The sequence below is a fragment of the Anoplopoma fimbria genome, chromosome 24, assembly GCF_027596085.1.
Source record: "Anoplopoma fimbria isolate UVic2021 breed Golden Eagle Sablefish chromosome 24, Afim_UVic_2022, whole genome shotgun sequence".
Lineage (NCBI taxonomy): Eukaryota > Metazoa > Chordata > Actinopteri > Perciformes > Anoplopomatidae > Anoplopoma > Anoplopoma fimbria.
In genome coordinates this window covers 18,996,504-19,021,720 of record NC_072472.1, presented here as the reverse complement: position 1 = coordinate 19,021,720, position 25,217 = coordinate 18,996,504, and the positions used below count along the sequence as shown (strand labels likewise).

Genomic DNA, 25,217 nt, shown 5'->3' with positions numbered 1-25,217 from the left:
TCATGTCAGTCTAGTCATAGTTTGAGTTTGTGTACATGTGTTGTTTTGAATATGAAAATGATTTACCAGGAGACATTCATGTTGTTCCATTTGTGTTGCGGGACTTTTGTCATGTGTTTTGATTGGATGTAATGGTTTAAAGATCCTCTACAGTGTTTAAGTAACTACAATGTCAAATATTTAAAATCACTGCAAGAGTGGAGATGAAGAGACTGACACAACCCTAACATAATTTAATCATTATGAATTGAATAAGAAATATAAGATCATAATCTGATCTGTTATTCAGTTTTTGAGGAATAATGCAAAACAAAACAGAATGATTATCCTTCATTTTGTTATGTCTAAGCTGAACTGGCAGTTACTTGTTTGAAATGTGGCATTTATGCGTTTTCAAAGGTGGGAACTAAATAAAGAATTGTGAACATGCATCTCTATGCTCGTATGCAAACTGTATTCCCTTTTCCTCACTTTTTTATTTTGATGTTTGTAACTGAGACGGGTTAAACTGACAATCTGTGTGCTACCAAATGAGGATAAAAACACTTCCAGAACTCTTTGCCAGCAGTAAATTATTAGCATCACATCAATATGCGCAAATAATTGGAGTTTTAAGTGTTTATGCAGATGTTGCTGCGGTTACGAGTATGTAAATGATGACTAACTGGGATGAAGCACAGAAGCACTGATACTAAGCCCTATTTCAGTGTGACAAACACCATTATTGGAGGTTGCAGACATACACGTGTACAGATTGTCATGCATTAACTTATGACTTATACATTGTACATGGTTTGTGTTATTAACACACCTTTTTAAAAGAGGCCACAACACAGTTCACTCATTCTCCTACGCTAACTGTACTGCTGAAGGTACGGTCTGAATCCACTGGATGTAGCTAGTGGTCATCTAAGAGTCTATAATTAAGACAATGCAAAAGTGCAGCCGGCAAAAAAGCAACAGAAATTGCTTTAGAATCATATAACATCTGTATAAACACGTATCAAGTTCAACACAAAACTAAAATACAGATGTCACTTAAGAAACAGAAAACTGAAGTTGGAGACAGTAGACACAGCTGGAGACAACTTTGATTTACAATATTGAAATAAAAAAAGAAATCAATTTGATTATTAGTTTGCTCTTCAGTGTGATTACAACAATTACACTTAGTTTATTATTTTACTTTATTATTTTGTTTCGCAGCATAATCTCCAGTGATGATAGTGTCTCCGAAATTAGTTTAGAAATACTGCATGACTGTGACGTATTGGCCTTGGTTGTCTACTTCAAAACACAAAAACAGTACAGCATATGTAGACAATCAAATCAACACCAATATACTTTACATAATCAAGTATAAAAGGGCAAGAGTACAACATGAATCAAAATCTTGCTTTATGACAAGGCAGAGGAATCAAAATGGAGCCAACAAACACTGATGCAGAGAAAACAAAGAAATTAAAGGCAATAGGGTGCCTGCCCACAATAGACTTAAAGAAAGAGTGTCTGGTATGATTCAATGTATAAAACATCTAATGTTATTTGCATTTCCATGGAAAACGTATAATAAACGATTCAGAATTCGACTTCAGTCTGAGGTAATGGTGGTAGTTTGTTATGACCGCTTGGCTCATGGAGACGCCGCACCACGAACCAAAACATAAATGCACATGATAATTGTTCTGGACTACGCTTGATCCTTTTAATCTCTTTGCTTCATCTTTTCACAGGCAGAGGTCTGTTAACCTTCCACACTAATGGGCAATTTTACACTCGGTGCCCATGCCCATGGGCCGTGGGGTGCAGTGCATGGAGCCTGTGGACACCAGTATATGTTTGCATGTAATATACACACAGACCACTGTGCACATAAGTGGTGCGAATGCAAATGTGGGCGTGTCAAAGCCGTTTTTTCTTTTATCATGTGTGTATTCACCAAGGCACATAGCTTCTCTGTCATTGAGCATACTCAGCCAGTTAAAACAATAAGAGCCACTGGACTAGAAAATGTACAGGCAGCCCCACAGGAACGCGATAGCAATTCCAGATGATACTGCATTGGGCCTGTTGAGATTCAGCGTGAGCTGAAGGCCAGACACTGACGATTATTAATGATGTTCCTATGGAACTATACAGGCTGCCCCCGGCTAGCGGAGCACGGAAAAGCGACCGACGAATGGCTCTTTCGGCGTTTTCTAATGCATCGCTGTGTGTCTGTGTCTGCGTGCGTGCATGCATGTTGTTAACTTGATGGATGTGTCAAAACCTCATCATTGGTAGTGACCTACAATGAAAAACTTCAAACGCATGCTCGCTCTAACTTATTATAAGCAAAGCGCAAACATGTCAAAACATAGTGAAAACACAATTTGACTACTCTACAAAAACGGCAAGCAATCAAGATACAGCAAAGGGACACTTGCCTACTCACAACAGGGAATAGGGCCAGAGCTAAGTGGGGAGGGGAGAAAAAAGAAATTCTACACAAACACAGTCTGAGATGAGAATGTGCTCCCTCTAAGGTCCACGACTATATGTGAATCTACTGTATGTTAAAGTTTGCCTTCCATCTATACAGACGTGCAACATATCAAACTCTTAAGAAAAAACAGACAGACGAAACACACACACACACACACACACACACACACACACACACACACACACACACACACACACACACACACACACACACACACACACACACACACACACACACACACACAATAAGATGTAATGGACTTGGCCTCCTGCAAACCTGTCTACCTCCAGATCAAGCCTAGCATTTGGTCAGATTCAGTTTAAGTTGTTTGCCTTCATGATAGCGGGCTTCCTGTTGACATACGTGGCCCAGTAGCCTAAGTTGAAGATGAAGAACAGAACTGGGAAAATGATGCGCGAGATCTTGTCCACTTTGCTGACACGGTTGTAGGATTTCTTGGCCTCCGTGTATGGGTCATCCATTTTATGGAGGTACTGGTGTTTGGCCGCCGCTGCAGTGGCACTCTTGGAAATGGTTGTTAAACCTTGGTCTTTAGCCACGTTGATGGCGTAGGTGGTTCCAACAATGTTGAAGGTGTTGTTTGCCTTTTTGGACAAAGTCGCCGATTCTCTTCTCTGAAAAGGAAGAAGGCAGTAAAGGTAAAGGTTGTCAGGGGCGTAGCACCAGACTGAACAATACTTCCATTTGAACTCATAAAGAGGAAATAGAAGCAACACCACGAGACACGACACACACAAGAACAAAACAAAAGCCTAACCATATCGTTAATCCTGGCCATGTTAGCCTGAAACGGTTCCTGAAAAGAAAAGTAGAAAAGAAAAAAAGTTTACCAATTATATTAAAATTACCCAACTTACATACTCTATTCATCAGTATCTAGCTGGAAGTACTTTTGAACATGTTACACTATTAATATTGTCAATTAAAATCTGCATCATACAAATCTGGATTGCAGAAAAAAAAGGTTGTGATAAAAATTCCCGACCAAATGATCAGGTAGGTAAAATTAAGTTGAGCGTGGAAATAGGAACAATAATAGAGTGCTGCAGGAATGAGTCCTAAAACCTGGCAATGAGTCAGCATTTATTCCACTTCCGGTTCCTTCGCCTCAAAGTCAATGGGTTTTTTAAATGGGTTTTGGTCAGATGACTGGGATAAGGTCTGTGGTTAACACAAGCTTAAGATATTTTAACGTTTTGTTCTATGACACAAAAAAAGTTACCAAATTACCCCTCTTGTGAATTTTGAAGCTTTTACGTGTCTTTAAAAATGGTTGCGAACAAGTGGCTAAATGAGACTACAAAAAGTCAACACATCAACTGTCCATCTTTAGACTAGTGGTGGTGACAGGAAGTTATGTGACTGTGATGCAGTTCGTTTATAGCCTAATGTTGGCTTACTTCTGATTAAAAAATCCTAAAAGTTGTGTTCATTTGTGAATATTATCTTGGTGAACAAAACAAGTATCATAAACGTTTGTTTGCCACGGAGCAATTGTTTTTTGCAATAATCCAAAATCCAAGTGAAAACTCCCATTGGCTTTTTGTCAAAGGATCCATTGAGATGCCAACTTCCCAGTTGGCCTACAAAATATGTCATCCCTGCAGCACTCTATTTTGCATCACTCCAGAACTAGGCTGGACTGGCGTCTGATACTGCTAACAGTAGCAATAGCAGCACAGAGCAGGATTGAAAAAAAAAAACTGTGCCTGATCTCTTTTCTGACAAACTGTATGAATTAGAGCAGCCAGGCCTCTTCAGGCAAACCGCCTGATACAAACAAACACGACAAAGGCTGTGTGTGATAAAGCTGGCTGGAGAAGCTGCTTTCTTCCTACTGCTAGAGAGAAATCATTAGACCATCTTTCATATTGAAAATCGCATAGGGAGACAGAACTTGATTTGCTAAATTGGTACACTCAGATGGCCCAACTATCATCACCAGAGGATCCTGTCAGCCTAAAAGAGTACAGTGCAGTGCACACGGTGAATGTGAGAGAACAAGTAGGGCGCCGAGATTGATCGACGGACACTGTTTTAGTTTCCTGTCTGGCATTCAGTGTGGGAGCATGGAATGGTAATTGTCTTCACACCATTTGTCCTCACTGTGGCCACTTTTAAGATCTACAGCAACACCAAAGCACTGTATGTCATGTAACAGTGTTTCACTTTCAATGCTCCCTGTTTCCACTTTCACTTTGAGCCTAGCTTTAATTCTTGCTCTACTTTTTCGGCTTCATTTAATTTCCCTTCCCTTTCCTTTGACTCCATCTCTTAAATTTGCATAACTATTGTCCCCCCCCTTTCATGCTGCACCTCTCTCCGCACACAGCTCATCACCAAATGTTTTGTTTGGTCTTTATCCTCAATATCCACACACCCTCAAAAATAGAGGCAGAAAAATGGCTGTCGAGTGTCTCAACTAGACCACTTGCTCACTATGATGCGAAACAAGCTGTGGAATAATATTAGCAGTAAACATCACTATAATGTTAAGCTTCAGACTGTCTGTCAGAGGTGATGGAGGCAGCAGGATTGAGAAAAACACATTCAGTATGATCTGTGTTTCCTCCTCAAGTGAGCAGGAGAAGGTCGATCCTTCAAGCGCCACTGCAATAACAGCAAGTCTGGTAGAGAACCTAACAAAGCTGGCAGACCGTTGATTGCATTAAGCAGAGAAATGGTAAGACGCTGCCTGTAGGGGTCTATCTGAAGTCAATTAGTACAGAGAGAAAGAGTCCCTCTAATGACCCCTGGGTAACCAGATGCTCTCCGAGGGTTATAGATTCCTCAACACTCAACACCTCCATGAGCCTCCTATATCACAGCCATGGCTTACATCAGCAGGAAAAGCGACTGGCTACTATTTCGTGTTCTATGACCTTAATCAAAGCCCCCTAAACCCTTCAGTTCTTGGCAGAAGGGATGCTCTTTGCACAGAAACCTGACAAACGAGCCGAGCAAAGTGATTTTCTGCCGCTATTTAGCTGAGCTGTCCTCTGCAGTAATTTATATGGTCTAATTATTGGGCAAACCACATGTGGCATTGGGCTCGTGTGTGTGTGTGTGTGTGTGTGTGTGTGTGTGTGTGTGTGTGTGTGTTATGAACCTAATGTGACACAGCACATAATTTACCTCCGGCCAAAGATTCTTGCGTACTATTCAAAGTCATTTGGCTAGCTTCAAGCACAAATACCCCCCCACCCCCTGAATACAATGCATCTATTGACCTTGTCTTTGTTACTTCTGAAAATTGTTGCATCAGAACTTCTTCATGAGTGTGGGTATCCTGGGGGCTAATTGTGCCTCCCTGTGTCCTGCTGTTTGGAGCTCAGTGTGTGTGCGTGTGTGCATGTGTGCGTGTAACTGAACCTTGTGACAGTCTGTCCCTGTCTAAGATTGGAGATGAGGTGTTGGCATATTTGATAGCCTCAAGTAAGTGAGCATGCGGGTGTATGAACAGAAACTCTATGTTTTAGGGAGCCACAATGTCTCTGTTTGTGTCCTGGTGCGTATTTTTTCAGTAGCATATGAGCTGCCAACGAACTACCAGATTATTGTAAATCTGGTGGTTGCCTGAGCTTGATCTCATCATTGACGGTTGTGTGTTACAGGTTACCTAAATCTCTGCATCCAGTGTTCATGTTTGGGTTTGGTGGTCATATATGACCACCTCATGTTGCTATTTTACGAAGGTTATTCCTAGTCATAGCACTCAGAGGAAGCTTGCAAAGATGCAAATAATCATGCATAACAACACCTCTAGCTCAAACAGAAATGGTGTGGCAATAAAAAAGGCAATAACAAGAGACCTCCATAAATGGCAGCTCAGTTAGTTTTTTCTTCCACCTGAGCACACTGGATTTCCATTCATAACTACATAAAAGTTTGGTTAAACTTAGCTGTACTAACTTCCTTATTGTTCAGAAAAATGAACTGCCGTGTCAAGCTGAAATGTGAGTGCCAGGAATGATGGCAGGCTGTGCCTCCAATTTTCTATTGTTGAAATGTCTGCAGTCGTTTGTGCTGCAGGTGTGAGGCATACTGTACACGTCTAACAGCAGTGCTGTGACGCCCACTGCACAATGAGCCGGTGCTCCTGCTTCTTGCAGATGAAACCAGCAAATAATATCTAACACAGTAGAGTCCAATCATGTGTCATGGTGCGCCGAGAATATGCAGACTTTCAATCCAACCAAACTCCCCACCGGCTAATTTCCGTAATAAGCACACCTTCAGCCGGCGAGGGCAGCGCTAATTGGGTAGCCAGCTTGTCAAACAGAACGTTGGGCCATAAAAGAGAAAGAAAATGGCATAGAAATTCCATAACCAGCCAAATAGATTAGTGCTCATTGACTCTGCAGCTCACCATTTCAGTCCTAAAAAAAGAAGGAGCCTGAGGGCGATGAAGTCATCGTTTGGTTCCGGTTAGGGTGATGACTGGGGACGGTATTCTTTTCAAAAAGACTTACTGAGCTAAAACTTTTCTCCTGAAAAAAACACTCCAGCCTTATAGGTTCTCCTCGTATAGGTCCATTTTTTTTAATGTAAATATGTCATAAAGGGAAAAAGCACGTGTAGTCTGATCCCTTTTCTTTTGCTTTCCAGTAGCTCATTCTAGCAGGGAGGGTGATGGGAGTGCCACGTCTCCCTCTGTGACCCCATTCTTTTTTATCTATCATGACAACTGCATGCTCAGCACAGCCCCCGAGAACGCAGCCCAGGCTGTCGCCATTAAGACGAGGCATCAAAAGAGAAAAAAAAAAAAAAAAAAAAAAAAAGAAAAAGGAAAAAACCCTCCACTCTGCTGCAATGTAACTCTGCAAATGATCCTCACCGACTGAAAAGTTCCATGGCAGCAATATGCATTTCTGCCAATCACTCAGAGGACCAAATGTCAACCTATAAAAAACACTAGAGAGGCTGTACTGATTGTGTCAAACAGTTTGTACATTAGTTGTAGAAAATAGAATTGTGGCAATGTCTGTCGCAGTAGAAGAAATTGTGTGTCTGTGGCTGTTAGAAGAATTCCCGCAGCTTTTACCAAGGCACTATTTACCATATAGTACATATTTCACAATGTTTCTAATTTGATTTTTATGTTATTCACAAGCATAACAACAAACCCAGAAGGCTATCATATTAATGTAGTTTTACTTCTTTTGTACATTGCCTCTGTTCATATGTGCCGATCCATTTAGAGTATGAAATGCCTCAGGAATAAATCCATTATAATTAGTTTAGCTGTACAGTATTAGTTATTCACCTTACCATGCTTATGCTGTCTGTACAGTTTTTTTAATATAGTTTTAATACTGTTTTTGTGCTGCCATCATGGCCAGGTTTCTGCTAAAAAGTGGTCTAAAGCTCAATGAGACATTTCATCTGGCTTAAAAAAAAAGTAGTAATGAAGTTGTACATTTTCTTGCGCTTCAGTTTCTAACATTATATATCTTGGTGTTTGCCAGCTCTCTTGTTGTTAGTAATGAGTGTGACTTTATAAACCCCATTGTTAGAACAAATTGTTGACAAAATTAAAATGTTATGCTAATCTTTGGCATCTTCTCACCACCATGCAAGGATCTTTCTAAGGTAACTGACCTCAAAAAACATCTGGGCAAACCATTTGTTATTATTTAAGAGATGTAAATAAAGGCTATTTTTGACAGAATGAAAACATGTTTTTTAGTTTACTTCTCAGCACTGTCAATCAAACCAGAGTAGGCTGCCAACACCTGATTCTGTCAATCATGCGGTCCGTACCAAAATGGGAAAATAATTTATTTGTTCCTTTCATTACTGGAGCAAATGAGCCTCTTTGAAGCTTTAGGCTAAGGAGAATTTCATACATTCAGCACAGGACCAAATGCTTAACTTTTGCTCATTGCTTCTCAGTACCCGCTATGATACTATCTCATGCCTCTAATATATTTCATTTGATGTGATCACTTATAAAACATCATAGAAATAATATTTGAATTCAAGCCCTGAGGTTATCATGTTGGACTTATAAGGCTTTATTTATGTGACTTTGTCATAGCCTCAGAGAAAAGCATCTTGTTTGGACGCCTGCAAAACCCGCCCTTAAATTAAACAAAGCACAAAAAACTCACCGTCACTCACCGTCCTCATAAATGACACACAAACAGCCCAGACGATTGACAAATTAAAAATCCGTAAACCGTGATTTATTAGATTTCATGAATAAAAGTGTCAGCCTCAGGTGATTCATTTTAGATGATGCACACTCACTCCTTAATCAGATTGTCTACAACGCTCAGACTAAAATGGGGCCATCTTTTGTGAGGGAAATGAGCTTACACTGACTTTAGGAGGAGACATATGCTGCCGTTGTAAATCAGGGCCAGTGTCTTTGGGAGTTTACTTCTGTTTCTGCTCCCACAGTTCCGCCCCACTGTCCCTGTTCCATTTGGCTGTTAATGAATAAATAAAAGCTCTCTTTATAGAGTACTTCGGGCTGCTTTAAGGAGGGAACTTTCTATCACTGTTTTCAAAGTGCAGTTTGCTCACGTCGCTCCTCGTGGAGTAAATGAGGACTTAGTGAGCAAGTTGAAGCATTGTTAACAACGTGAACAAATCAAAAGACGCGGAAAAATTGCAATCATCTGCAGAAAAATGGCAAACATAAACTCCTTTTTTATGAAAAATAGTTCATGTTTTTCCGATGACGCGATTGTGATTATTAATGTTGGTTCAGCGCAAAAGTGTGGTCGTGTCTTATCAATTATTAAAAAAAAAAAAATGAAAAGTATATATATAAATAAGAATCACTCACCCTTATCTCCATGCCCTCTTTTTTCCCATCCCATGCCCAGCTGCGTTTGGTGAAGTAGTTGACTGTGGCAAACTCAATCAAGGCAGAGAAGACAAAGGCATAGCACACAGCCATGAACCAGTCCATGGCAGTGGCATAGGCCACCTTAGGGAGGGAGTTTCTAGCACTGATGCTCAGGGTGGTCATGGTTAGGACAGTGGTGACCCCTGAGGATAAAATGAAAACATCAGCAAACAAATCCTTTTTTTCTTTTTTTTGCACAACACTTAAAAGGAAAGCTTAGTTTTTTTTACAACCTGGGTTTTTTTTTGATGTTTTAGAAACCAGGAAGCCATGTCGATGTAAGACAAACTTTAGACAGGGTTGAATTGTCTAATTTAGCTTAATCATTTAAATTACTTTTTTGGGCTTAACAGGTAAAGGTATACATACATTATAAAAAGGTGGTCCACTGCACTGCAGAGCTTCAACTTTTCATAATCTGCGTGAATTCAGTAGAGATAACTGCCGCTAACAAAATCCAACAAACCCATACATTTTAAGTAAGCTGGTTCAAAATAGAAGGAATTAAGTTCTGTTTTTAGAAGGCTACATATCCACAAAAAACAAAAATTGACGAATATACATCCATTAAAATTTATGTCAATAAGACCCAAGTTGGAAAAAATACTAAATTTCCTTTGCCTTATAACTCGAACCTAGATAGACATGCTATTGTCCCGCATATATTTATTGAAAGAGCCCTCAGGTGAACAGCTGTGCAAAGGTCTGCTACGATGAACAACATATGTTAAAGTGAAAATGGACTACATCTACACATTTTCTTTCACGTCCTGGCCTTTACATTCAGTGCTTTGACATTCAGTGCTGCAGGGGATGAAATGTGGGTCGGACAATGGTCGCCCATCCAACCACATAAAAGCAATCACTTCATCTGTTCCAGCCTATCTCATCTGATGGAAAGAAAGATACACAGTAGGCTCTAAAAATGAATATTGTGTTGCAGAACAGGAGGGTCATTCAATTTCAGTGAGTCATGGGCGAGAATTTAAAATTGGTGACAAAAAGATTGATGGATAACTACTATTCACTTTCTTCAAGGACAGAGATTGATTTGTCTGCTACTGTATTTTGCACGACTTTGAATTTTTCAACATTTTTAATATAGTCTTAAAAAAAGATTGCTGATAAAGTTGCTGTTGGACATGTTGATATTTTTCTGGTAAAATATATGAAGGTAAAACACCTGTATAAATCAGTCCTTGAATCTCTGAAACTCATAACTAGATGATACAACACAACACAGCAAAGAACAGATCCTTCTTTGAGCTGGACGATGCTACTGTGTGAACAAGAAAAACATATGTGAACACTGCAGGGAACTGTGTCTCTCACGGATAATGTTTCAATCATTCCACTGAGAAAATGATACCTACAGCTTCTCCAAAACTCCTTGTGTGACTGAGGTTATTTTCAAGGTTCAACAAACGCTTTTTTTGTCGGCATATGTGTGTGGAGAACTGAAGGACCTTTGGTTACTCAGAAAATCACATGGGGATAGGTAGGCAGCTGTTATAGTCTTCTATTTCCTCGCTAACATGATGAAGATGGCCCCTTGATTTGCATACTATTCAACATCTACATTGTACAGCGTCAAATGTGCTACCTCATGCTATTGTGTGCTTCAGTTCCAAATACAAAATGCAAATGTTTCAACAAGTACAGGTTAAGGGGAGCAGTTCCATAGAGTATGCAGCACAACAACAATAATTGAAATGAGGGCAAATTACATCAATCATTGGGTGATCTAAGCAGATGTTTTCATTATAAATGGTGCTGCATGGACAGATTGAAAATAATAATCACAGTACAAAGGGACGTGTCACAAAGGCAGCTCACTTCTTTTTGAATAATAACATATTAACATGTTATTTTCACAATGTATAGTACTTGTGTGAACATTTGGTTAAATGTTTCAGTGTCTTCTTTATTAGCAGTGACACTGTTTTCTAAATGTTAAGGATCTTATCCCTTGCCATTTCCTTCAAGCCTTATTTTGTTCCACTACTGCAAACCTGTGATCTGACTCTTATTAGGAGTCAATGGTAACTTTGGTGGGATTACATCTGTTTTTTAAAAACCGATGTGTCTGGTTCTTTCTATATTACAAAGAACTCAGTGATTAATACCACTCCAGGCTGCCATGGATATAGTTGACAAAGCAGCCCAGCGTCCTCTTCAAGAGATGCAACACACATCGTCTATCACCTGCCTCACTTGATACATTCCAACTCTGCTTCGACTCATCTTTGATTAATTAGAGTTGGCAGTTAGAGAGGCTGGAGAGAGTAAATACTGTGATAAAAGATTTGGAAAAAATCTAAAACTAAAAACTACTCCTTCACGTCCAGCTCTGTTTGTACGCCGTTATGTTAATTTGAACTTTTCAAGGGGAACCTTTTTGAAGCCCTTCAATCATTTTTGCAGTTTGCTGAATCAAATGCAGCTCTGCACATTTGTTTTGTCTTACCTCATCATTTAAAAGTACCACCAAATGATATAACCTGTCCAATCAATCATTTAGTTCATGTTTTAGTCATATCATAAACACAAGATGGCACTCACCAAATACAGTGCGAGCAGGAACCGATTCTCTGTTTAGCCAGAAGGAGACCTGAGACAGTATGACAGTCATGATGCACGGGAGGTAGGTTTGAATCACAAAATAGCCAATTTTCCTTTTCAAATGGAAATATGTTGTCATCACTACATATTCTCCTGAGGGAGAGGAGAGAAACATAGAGAGAGACGGAGAGAGAGACAGAGGGTTGTCATTATTAATACAGATATGCCCAGTTGGGAGATACATAAGGTGAAATATTCAAACTAAGATTTATTAAGGTTGGAACATTTGCATCATCAAAGCAGCTCATATAATTGTCTTCAGCCTCAGAGAGGATCCAGTGAACCATAGAAATGATATAGAAAATGCTGCTACAGAGGAATCCAAGAGCTTGCGATGTACACTTTGTATAAAAAAAAGTCACATGACTGACTTCGCTTCAGTTTGAACAAGGATCCAAACAGACAAGCACAAAAGGTGGATTTTGGAAGGGTGGAAAAAGGAATGAAATGACAGACGACATCACTGATTTGAACGTTTTTGGTTCAGATTTGATGGTTCACTTGTCCTCTCTGTGAAAGGAGTTAGAGGTCGTGGAAAAGCAGCGCTTGCGCTATTTGCATACTATAAAAGGACAATGTCATGTCAAGGAAAACCTTGAGATGAAGTGTATGGGAGGTCTGAAAAATAAGCCTATATAAAATACTGCTGCCCAAATGTGTTGTTACACATATTGATTTACATTGAGCAAAAATCTTCCGCCCCTTACTTGAATTCTGATTATGCAGCCATTTTAAAGGAATACTCCACCAAAAATCTAAGCTGTAAAGATGCCTCTAAAACATTTGTTACTCGATCCTTCAGGGTGGTCTGCTGGAGCAGTGTCCAATGTTCTCAAAATTTCAGTGGAGTACTGCTTTAAATACATATGTACATTTCCCCCACAGTTCTCTTTGCTGTCGATGTGAAGATCATCAGCCTACGTCATTCTAACCCTTGATATTTAACATTTCCCACAGCTCCGATTTTGTCACTGACGGCAGCAAACGTTCCCTAAAGCACCAGCTCTCGTTGCCATGTCTGTAATCTGTGTTGCAAAGATATGAGAAAAAACATTGTTCCCTGCGGTGTCCTTACTGAGCAGACTCTAACCAGACCCGACCTGGCTCAAATCCTCCCATTCCCTCGGCTCGCTGTAGTCCATTAGGTTTAAAGCTTAAAGAAATTACATCTACAAGCTAAACACGTTTATGAAAGGAAACGTTTTGAGTCCATCTTGAATTTTTGTTGCTCCTCCGCAGTATTCTTGACTTAAGGTTAAACCACCAAACGGCACTACAATTGAGATGGGCTCAAAGAAAGTGTCCTCTGTTGAGTAACACAAGTGCTGTTATCTCTACAGCTTTCAGCATACTTTTTGCTTCCCTAGGAAGACTGGCTGAGAGCCATCCAACAAAGAGGTTCCATGATGGTTTAGACTCCAAACACAACATCTCTGGGACTCAATAGCTCACCTCTTGAGAGCTGCGTGAGCAAACCGCTTCACTGCAGAGGTTAAATCTCTCAAAATGGAAAGCCAGTGTAACTCAGTTGCACTCTGTCGGTAATTATCAACCGACCCTCTGAAGCAACCTTTCTAAAGCTTTGCAGTAATCAGTACTTCAGGAGTTCCTCCAAGTCCTCTTGCACTGTTCCCTAAAGCTGGAGGTTGATGTTGAAAATGTTGTATTGATGTTTGCCTGTTTGATCAAAATCTATCGAAATAGAGTGGCAACTAACATTTTCTTATTTCTTTCTCAAATGAATGTTATCAAAAGCACGGGCTGGCAGATTTTCCTTTTTTAATTCTTTGCTTGCTGATGTTTACTTTGGGCTGTAGCCTAAAACAAAGTGGAAATAAGACTTTCACCTCTGGCAAACCTCATATTATCTTTGTAAATATGCTGAATTGTTTCCCGAAAACGGAGTCATTTTCTCGACGGACCCAAATAATGCGAGCTGAATCCAAAATGACAGAAACTGGAGAAAAGTGCAGACTTTTACTTTATGAGAACAAACAAGAGTGCCAGTATATGTCAATAGAAAGGAGGGAAGGCTATTTCATTTATATACATAAATTATGCAGAAAAAGCAATACGAGTTTATGTTTTAAAGGAAGGGGTTTCATCACATGACACACTCATTTCTGTTTCACTGCTTGGAGTTTTTTTTCCCATCAATATAGAAATAGGTGCGTCCGCAAAAGCTGTCAAAATAATGTGAAATGTTGCTCGGTTGTCCAGCCTTTTTACACTTAAGGCATAAAAGCTTAATGAGGTGTGTTGTTTGGTTTAAGACGAAACCTTCTGCCCGTTCAAACAAACCAAATTGGATTAAATTTAACAAACACTGTATACTGCTCTCTGAGCTGAAGATGCCATATAGAGTACCTGTGCTGGAACTGATGGTTTCTTTGCCAATAACATGTCCCAGTAAGTCATACTGGTTCAGCCTGGAGCCATCCTCTGCCACGGCAACAGATCTTTCATCTCCTTGGGTCCACAGGTAGATCACCTCGTTATTGGTGTAAGCGTCTGGGCAACAGAGAGAACAGTAATTGGCACAAAATAGCTGCAAAACTAATGATGCCCCAGCTGTATTTAGTGCTACTAATTAGCAAATGGTAGCATGTGAACACGCTACACTAAAATGGTGAGCATGGTAAACACTACCTGCTAAATATCAGTAGTACAAGTAGAAGTACACCTAACCTAGTCAGCAGCATGGCTGTAGACTCTTGGGTAAGAACTGATCAAGGGAATTTATCAAGGAAACTCTCACTTCAAGACAGCGGTTGACTATTTTTTTTTATGTTGCTAAAAGAAACACTTCTCATGAAAGTATCCCAAAGTCTTATATTCCTAGTGGTGAGTGCAGTTTGAATCCTCTGAAGTTTTTCCAGGAAAGGAAAGGTGCCTGCAGAGAACAATCACCACTTTTCCTTTTTTACCCCCCTTTGTTTCTGCAGTGCGAGTCTCTATCCTATTAAAGTCTGTTTTGTTGTGACCAAGTGGACTGACTTACAACTTCCGAATTTCAGAGGACAGGCGTGTGCATCCATCGGGAAATCCTCAAGGTGCATGGGGCACTCAGCATGAATGGTCAACCTGAGGGGGAGAGACAATACTCCACCGGTCAGGCTGCAGTATGGTTGAGGCTGCCGTTACAAACACATCATGACATATGTCACCAGAAACAATTTTTTAATAGAACAAAACTCTATAGGCAGACATGATATGAATGTCCCCTGAAATTTTCTGGGGCCCCTAAAAAAAAGAAAATCAATGTATCTCTTGTATTTTACATGTCACAGTAACTGATTTAATACCAGGGTACTAAAGTCATTTTAAAGCCACATTTTGTCTTATGTTTTAAAGATAAGATAAGATGAGCATTTATTCCTTCTCAAAAGCAGGTGCTGCAGCAGCACAAGGTCAGAAATAAGTACAGATAGATAAAACTGTAACTCAATTGAATATTCAATTGTATAACAATACAAGTAAAAATAGAAACTACACCAGAGTAGTTAAACTCAAGATTACGAGGCAGGCAGTAAACGTAGTACACAGTGAAGTGACTGTAGTGGTACCTTTTAGTTACCACAAAATGAAGATAATGTATTGTAGTCTGTATTATGATACCATATCATACCAGCCTACACCAGAATAATTTATATATGAATATGTTAATTAGTGTTTATCTGTATCAATATAGCACATAATGAAATAAAATATTAACAAACTGACATATTATGGTATCATACTACAGTATAATATTGTATGGGATATAGAATACAATTTCAGATGGCGTGTAGTAACATAGTATGTATAACAAAAATAGTATAGTACATCAATATAGCTATAGAATAGAATAATATATTATTAAATTATAATAAATATAGATATTTGGTGTGCAGTATTTGTGTGTTGTAAAAGCTGGAGGAAGAACAGAAATTGCACACTCTCCACCCTCCCGTAGACACCAGTGGTAATGAGAGCTCAGCTGACTGACAACAAAGAACAAAAATCTCCACAGAGCACCAGAGTTTATTTAATTTTTGTCAGATGGCCGAGCCACACAACACGCTCTGGAAGTAAATAGAGAAACGGTGCATATTATCTCACTCATACATGTTTAATCAACATGGGGATTACATTTGCTGAGCTCAAACATAACAGCATCCCACAAAGCCATCCTGCAGTGGACTGAGGTACTTTTAGTTTATTGCAGCCCTAGTCTTAAAACTAGCAACATCACAGACTACTTTTTCAGACAAAGTTACTGTTTCCAATTAGCTCCTTGTGTTGCACTTGCAACAACCCCATGACCTTTTTTACACCCTCTTGGCTGCTCTATGGTGCTGCCTCATTACTGATAAGTGGCTCAGTAACTTCCCAAATTGACGCTTTACAGCATAAATCAAACTGGAGAAACGCACCGCTGCATATCGTACAGCACTTAAAATCAGCAACTAAATGATGAAATTCATCTCATACATCTGTTGTACTGACGTTTTGATATAAACAAAGACAAAATAAATACAAGAAACGGATAACAAAATTTGAATTACTTTCATCAAAGACAGCAAAGCAGGCTGTCTTTGTGCAATTACAAAACCTTATCTGAAGTATAAAGGGAACACGACTTGGAAGTCTACAGACATGCTTGCGGATTGCGAGGCATTACTTGGGCTCATCAGTGGTTTCAGTTAAACTCTCACCGCACAATGCCGACATGCTCACAGTGGCACCGTTTAGCAGGTATAATGTTGACCATGTTCACCATCTTGCCTTGCTAGGATTAGCTAATTGGCTCTAAACACATAGTATAACAGAGACTGATGGGAATTTCGTTTTACAGGTATTTGGTCGACACTGGACTATTGGAAAAATTTAAATTCTAAACTAATGGGGATTTGATAAATTACGTGATCATTGGTTCACTACAATTCATTATTAGGGGGAAAAGAATGGCAATCCATTTAAGAGTTGTTTAGATAATTCTGTCAGGACCAAAGTGGCGGACCAACCCACAATGCCATCACTATAGCAACTTCAATAACATGGTTTAAAAGTTAGATTGACGGTAAAATAGTACCGACAGTTTAATAACTTTTCAATGGAACATATGTTCTAAATCGAAACAATATTTATTGAGTCTCTGCTTTAAGGCAGCATTGCACCAACTGTACTTGTACAGTTGTATTCGTTTTTGCTGGTTCATGAGCTGTTTAGTCCAATTTAGGGATTTAATAATAGATGAATTTTAGCAAATAGTTTTAACCAAAAATATACACCTCTGCCTTTGAGGAGTACATTTTAAACATTGCATAAATTAATATTCTCTATCCGCGGACCAGAATTGCATAGGTAACCAGTTTGAGGTGAACTGAGAGTGAGTGATAAATGCTCTTACACAAAAACAAGACTGCAGCAGCACTGGCAGACAATACCAGCTCCTTCAATGCAAAAATAGTGACGCAATCCTTCAGAGTGGAGGCCTCCACAGCATTGTCATTTCAGATGCTGCAGACGTGCTGATTCAATGGAATCAGTGGTTGTTTTTGTAAATCAACACAAAGAACTATGGTGATGCACTTTTGACTAAACTTGCTTTAAAAATAGATGGATTTATATTCTTAAACCTAATACCTGTGAAGGGTGCTCAGGCAAATTTAAGTTATCAGTCTCTCTTTTGAAATGTTACCCAGTGCCTCTAACAACAAAGTCAAATTTTGACTAAAACCCGTTCACATTATCAGGCAATGTTCCATTATGACGGCAAGGAAGTCCTTGAATTGAACACTTACAAAATTCTTTCAAGTACTTATTAGAGAAAAGCATTTCATCTTAGCCTTGGGATTTCTTATATTTTTCAAGGTGTCAGTTGAAATGGAAAAAGTAAAAAGGATACTCTGTGTCTTTTTAATACAACAAATAAACCACAGGGTCTGAATAAATCCAATTGCAAATGGAACACAAAAGATTGCTGCTCCAGAACTGAAGTTTTGATTGGTGGCTTGAAATTGAATAGAAACGTAGCCTTAAACTGGATATGTGATGGCCAATAAGCTGGTTACAAAACACACCTTTTGCTTTAGTGTCACAGAGGTTTATCATACTTCATCTTAACAAACATGTACTTGGTTATGTAAACACAACAGTCCTTGTAGTACTCCATCCATGGCCTTGGCAGAACTGCCACCACATCACAAATCTATTCATTTGGGACTAAAGAATTATCTTTTTTTCATTATTTTATTCACACTATAGAAAATCAATATCGACCTTGAGGCTGAGCATCAAAAAAGTATTTGATATGTAATTTCTAGTGAAAAGGCTGATTGAAAGAGTTAATGATTAGATGGGTTAAAAACCAATGAATTATTTCTCCAGTGTTGCAGATAGTGTTACTCGCTGACTGTGAGTGTCTTTCTAACTGATGCTACTTACAGTGTGTTTTAGGCACTCTTCGATCTGATCTTTAATGGTGATTACTCACTGAGTTGTCTGTATCGGAAACATATGTGGCTGCAAATCGGTTATCTGACACTCAGTTAGATGAAATGATCAAAAATGATCCAGAGAGCTGCAGCAAAAAGCTCCCACAACTTCATTTTTAATCCCTGGATTTTCCATGTGGTTTTAAGTGAAATGCGTTTACATCTATTAGATGAATTGCTTCATCTTGGTATTGGAAGCATTCTGGTTTCTGTTTGTAGTCTTAGTAGTTTTGACCAACCACGTTTGGAGCTCATCATGGCTTTTTATGAACCTTGGTAATTGGCTACGTGTGAAACAAATCCTGTCTTAAGTCCAACTGCTTTGTGGAGAAGGAAGTCTTGGCCGAGATATCGTGATATCGGCTGGCTACACAGGAACCCCAGAAACTCTGGCTGGTGTCCCAAGAGGATAAATGAGCTCTAAGGTGGACGTGCTATTCTCCTCTTAAGTGACAAGCTGCTCCTCCAGTTTTACTCATTTTTTAAATTTTTTATCTTTTGAATCTTTCTTTTAACTGATTGTCTGATAACATCATTGGTTAATTAAAACATTTAAATTATTAATTATTAATATCTCTACCCCCAGCAGGTAAACATTTTGATACGTCCAATACTTTGGTTCATGACCACTTAACTGCAAAACTAATAGCATTCCCACTAAAGGTTGAGTTTTACAAACCATCCAACCTACCTATTTTACACAGCTGGTAAATTCACTGCACAGAGAATTGATGTAGTGTCTACTTGTTTAGCAGGTTTACGTGAACTCACATTAGGAAAATGTATAAAGTCACTACAATCTATCAGCATTGTCGGGGGTACATGGACATAGGCGGTACCTGGCCCATGCTAAACATCAGCATTTTGGCATTATTACTAGGTGCAAGTCAGTGTGCTAACTGTAGCATTTAAAGCATTACTGTGATTATGTAGATCCTCACAGAGCCACTGGCATGGCTGTAGACTCTTTGTCTTCTTATATTTCTTTTGTCAAAAGTGGCGGTAAATTCAAAAAGTGGCTCACCTCATCGTGTAGAGAAGTGTGCCGTTGTCAACTAGTCGTAGCAGTTTGTTAGGAGTCGTCATGTTATGGGCCACCGATTTCTTTCCATTGTGGAAAAATGTATCAGGAGTCCAGATCTTACTGGCCAAGAGGTTGTTGAGTGGTAGAACTTGCATGGGCCCGTCAAACTTCAGCCTCTCGTCCCTCCAACTCTGACGGAAGAAGACGTCGATGGTGTACTCCTGAGGGGAGGAGAGGGCAAAAGATTAGTCGGCAGGATAACGGTTAAGAGATGGGACATGGGATTTGTTACATAGAGGTCATATTAAACCCTTGACCATTAAATAGATTTTTTTTATGACAGACATTTTGACTTGTCAAAACAGGAGAAGCAAATGTGAATTAATATTGTTAATGATGGCTGCATTCCATTTAGGTGAGCCAGTTCAAGTGCTCTGGTATTGTGCAGGCTCAGTCTGACTTACTGGGACCCTTAATGGACATATTTTGGGTCATTGTGATCAATATTGAAGCAATGTCAGTTAAGAAACAAAGAAAAGCTAACACGCTCATTATTAGCCTGAAGAGAAATCAATCTTATTCCAAAGAAGAAGAAAGTCCAAGTATTTTTTTCTGACATGATTGATTTGATGGAACAAATAATATATATTTTTTGATGGAATCATCATTTCACAGCTGTTTGTGAAAGTGCTTTAGTCAGTCATTGTTTTTAATAATATACAGGTGTGTGCCAGGCTTTACCATCTTTAAACAACAAATGGCTTCAAAAGACACAAACTGGCAAGCACATGTATCCTCTATCCAACAGGATGCATGTGCACACACAAATATACATGTTTCATCGTTACTGTAGTATAAATAGTGCTTTTTAAAGTCTTGTAGTCCTGCATCAAGTTATGACTACTATGTTAACAATGTAGTGTTTACCTTTTAGGACCGAGACACAAATTATCCTCATCTAGAAACCTTGTTATACATATTTTTCACGTTTTATTAATATGCAACTAAATCTTTCTGTGTTTCCCCCAACACACAGACAACAACAAAAAAAATGACTGCAGGAAGTAGCCCCTCCAAAGGAATTTATTTCACATCGTTCATTCAATAGGACTTGGTGTCCTAGCAACAGACTTCCCTCATCAGTTGCATACAGTGGCTGTGCAGACTGAACGCAGCTGTCTTAACAGAGTGAGATGGAAATAAGCTGCATCTCACACAACAGTACACATTACTGGTGATCAATAAAAGCACGCCGTATGTGTTTCTCTCTCATTTGCTCTGGGCTTTTGCTCAGACTGTGAAAAAGGGGGCTTGTGTACTGCAACCGCTCACCAGTGAGCTGTAACCGGCTTCTCCTCCCTGAGTGAAAAAACTGATAAAGTCATTTCTCAGTGGCTTTAACAACAGGAAGCCATCATCCTCAGCAGGGGAGGCGTACGGCTTCCACTCAACACATCAACAGGGCTCCTCTAAACAGCGCAGGGTGGAAGTCTCTTAATTGATGTGATTGACCTCCTGGCGGCCGGCGTACAGTGCCATAAAACAATTACGCTGCATCTGTCCTCACAACAGTGCTTTTAATAAAGCCCACAGAAAGCATCATAAATGCAAGATTGAGACAAACACATGATTCTCCCAACAACTATCTCTCCCCCACCAACCCATTGAGTAATGTTCCTCATTTGGTTATTCTCTGTTCAGTTATGTCCACGGTGTCTACACACACTACACATCTAATAACAAAACAGTCATGGAAAGAGTGCTAGAATATTATATTCAAAAAAATAATTACTTTAAATAGATTTTACCCAAGTAAATGGTTTACTTGTGCTATATGATGATTCTTGATACAACTATTAAATTAAAGAAACACCTTCATACTACAAAATGATGTGCATTAACATGTCAACTTATAAAAAAGTAGTGGAACGACATCACACCTTAAACTCAACTAAATTTAAACATTACACAATAAATAGACGAAAGAGCTATGGACACCGTGGCTACTTGAGGCTAGTTATAAATATTATATTCCATTTCTGCCAATAAATCCTCCACACTGTTCTTTTAAGTTTGGGTAAAATGAATGATTTAAACAGCAGAAACCGTTTTTTTCCCTCGGGTGCCAGTAGATAATTACATTTACTCTGTTACTAAGTTTAAAAAGTGATTTATCTTCTTTCCCACCAATTACTCCACATTGAGTTTGGTCATGAATTAAATGCCCAGTGCAGACAACAAAGGACTCTCCAGGTCACAAGAAAGACTGATGAAAACACACACAGGCACTAGGACGCACACTATATGGTGATTTATTGTTCTTTGTCCTGTGTGTCTTCGACCAAAACTTTCTGGCAACGCTACATGGAAGTTTGCTCTATCCTGGCACAGAAAGAGCCTCTAACCATTTAAACCTATATTACCACTGTTAAACTCTTGTATGCACTTAAATATTCTCCCCTTTTCATTATGAGATCCAACAACAATGCCAAACCTCATCCCAATCAGTGTAAAACATCCAGTGATGAATAAACAGACAGTAGCGGGCTTGGCTCGGCTGGGCGAAGCCATCATTTGTTTGTTTCCTTTGGACAGGAATCTCCTGTTACCACAGTGAATTAATTCGAAGATTGAAAGACAGGAATGAGGAAAAGCATAGTCAAGCTCCACACTCGGCCAAATGGCACAATCAGTTCAAATGCCAGCTGGTGTTCCTCCAGGGACTGAGTGATTGATTTCTCCTTGACAGAGGAGACAGAGTGGAGCCTCTACCCAACAGTAGTTTTCAAATGTCTTCTTTTATAGGAAGAAGGATCATGAATGGATTTACTGTAGCAAGCAACTTTAATTTAAATGGCATTTATGGCACCTGTTACAAATAGATTTAATGAATATAGAATCACCCACATAAAATACAGATCCCCTTTTTATGCCTGTGTGTATGTATATATATATATATATATATATATATATATATAGAGAGAGAGAGGCAGGCAGCTGATTTCAGCTAAGAAGCTCTGATTAACCAAGTGTATACGTCCTGCTCAGCACCAAATGGCAGACAGACAACCTTAGCTACTAGCTGGTGAACATAGTGTATGGCAACTAAAGAGCCAAATATTTTTTCTTTTTAGAAAACCTGAATGTGGGACTTAAATTCATCAGGTGAACATAAACACTACATTTAATGGAGTCACTTAAGTTGCTGCATATAAACAACATATATCAAATTCTTTAATTTTTCTGCCTCTTGCAGTGTCAATAAATTTAAAGGAATCAGGTAAAACTATCCCCCTGTTTATTGCATGATTCATAATGATGTAGAAATTACTGTCATTGTCCTATGTGCCATATCTATAGAAGTATTTTCAAGTCAAGGTCAATTACTGAACACTCAGTAAATACTGCAGAACTGTCACAGCGGTGCTGAAAAGAACGCACAATCGGATAAAAATAGGGATTAGGAAACGAGAGAAAGAACAAGCTCGTCACGCACACACAAACATATCTCCTTTGCTCTCATGTGAGCGTTAAGAGGAGCGGTGGAGACGGTGAGAGAGAATGAAAGGAAATGAGGAAAATGATAGGAGAGGCTGATAAGGTGGCAGTTAAGGTAGGATGTACACTAGACTGAGCTAAATGAGTCTAGACGTTAAAAAAATGACTGTCTGGTTCTCTGATAATGGCAGGAAGGTTGTGTCTAATATCTGATAGAATATTAATGCAGCCTTTTATCTCCAATTAATAGGTTCATTAAATTCTAAACATCTAGATATTACGTCATTATGTTTTAGTTTTAATTTGGTTTTACTCAATATATCTGAATATTTTAGTCCAGGACTTGTTTTGGTCACATGATCTCTTGTGGTTTTACGGCAGATGTGCAAGCTTTTTATTTGACTTTTATTGAATTATCTGCTAAATAGAGCTACATAACTGGCATTTTTAATGCTACATCCCTTTCCTTTTTCAAATATGAAAACCAAACACAATTAATGTCATATGCTGGAGACACTGACCAGGACCAGTTGCTGAGTCCTGGACAGTAACTTATTGCCCAATGTTCCTACTTGATGTACACATTTTGTTTATCCACATCAGCTGACTGCTCTGACAAGTTTGATGTAGTGCCCCTGACAAGATATACCGTGCTAGAGAGCCTTTTCCCCAATGTATTGTGCATAAATGTTGCCTGTGATATATGTTACAATGTCTTGTTTTCGACAGTAAACAGCAGACCAGAGTTACCACTCTGATTAGCAGGTGTGGTGATGATGCAGACGGCTTCATGGCAGTGTATCCATGCGACTTGGCTCTTCTGAACTTCTCAGTCAAAGACTTGATTAATGTCTAGTCTAATTACTGGTCCTTCTTGCTCTCGGGTTGTCAATTATTCTCTCCTGCCTCGCTTCTTGTGTGCTGTTCACCTTTTTCCCTGCTGGGAGTGTAACCTGTGCAAGACTTTTCAATGAGCTGTGAATCCCATACCAACTCCAATTATCTTCACTGTTCATCAGCCTCTTCTGCTCTGAGGCATAAACACGCTTTAGCACTTTCGTTGGACCAAACTAAGATTTTGGTCTGTGAATATAATCAGCCTGGAATCAGAGAGTGGTAAACACAAGAAGGATATGTTGCAGTGAACAAAACAACTGTTTTCAAAACAGAAACATGATGTATTTTTAAAGTCTGAGATACATTATTAAATGATGGTTAAGTGGCTCCCATTTAACAAGGAAATGAGAGTGGGGAAAAAAAACATGTTGGTCAACATGTAGAAGAACAATGTGCAAACCCATCTCCTCATAATTTTTTTTAAATGTAATTGCAGTGTTTATTTTCTCCACTGGCAACGTCCACTAAGTGCTAGGCTGTTGTACCACAGTAAAGTCATAGCTAGGTGATCGGTGTGGATACTGGGCTTACAAATACTCCAGACTTTGATACCAGACACCGATGTTTCAGCCACATTTTTCAGTTGTCACGGACGCGTTGCTATTTTGATCAAATCAGCTGTTTATGCGGCCCGTGTCACTTCTCGGTTCGGCTCTACTTAGTCTATTTTTATTTTTTTGACGTACACAGCTAGAGTAGTTCTGTGTTCGGCTGTGAATACTGCCATATCATGGTTGAACTACACTCAATATTGTGTCACTGTTGACTTTTTTAATATTTAGCAAAGACTGTGTCAGCTTTAGGGCTGACAGCATGGGTTTATCATTAGACAATGAGAAGTTTTATTCAAACAAGATGGCTGTTTCATCAAAAATGTTTGAATGGAAAACAAGAAGAAAAAAGTAAAATATAGAGCTGTAAATGGTGGAGGATACGATCAATATGGACACTCTGTTCTGCAGCAAAGTTCCACAGCACAGTCAACACTGTTTAGCCAACAATTGTTACTACTCCAATAATGTAAATAGAAGCTCACTATAGTTTCCAACACCTCTTTTAAGAGCAACAATGTTGGGAATTGGATTTAGTGCTTTCAATTAGGGCTTAAAATTGTGCTAGATCCGCACGGTGCCATCTTTAAGTAGCCTAAATATAACCTCAAACGGTTTCTTTGGTTGCCATTATTGAGAAAACAAATTAAATACAAATATGTTCATTAAAATGTTTCCTCACTATGTTGGAAAAGAAAAAAACATCTGGGCAGCATAACATTTTTGTTGTGGTTTAACAAAATGAAAATAGCAGTGAAATTGAAAATGTTGGCCCACAAAC

General features: G+C 39.1%; 1 protein-coding gene across 1 annotated transcript in view; it reads right to left on the bottom strand.

The window, feature by feature from the left end:
* Positions 1–2,799: 2,799 nt before the first annotated feature.
* gabra3 (gamma-aminobutyric acid type A receptor subunit alpha3) overlaps positions 2,800–25,217 on the bottom strand; it is a 42,346-nt gene continuing 19,928 nt past the window's right edge. Inside the window, exons 4-10 of the mRNA XM_054626427.1 lie at positions 19,491–19,711; positions 14,989–15,071; positions 14,355–14,498; positions 11,928–12,080; positions 9,303–9,508; positions 3,264–3,302; positions 2,800–3,120 (exon numbers count right to left, since the gene is read on the bottom strand). Coding sequence (XP_054482402.1) covers positions 2,800–3,120; positions 3,264–3,302; positions 9,303–9,508; positions 11,928–12,080; positions 14,355–14,498; positions 14,989–15,071; positions 19,491–19,711 — 1,167 coding nt within the window. The remainder of the gene's footprint in view (positions 3,121–3,263; positions 3,303–9,302; positions 9,509–11,927; positions 12,081–14,354; positions 14,499–14,988; positions 15,072–19,490; positions 19,712–25,217) is intronic.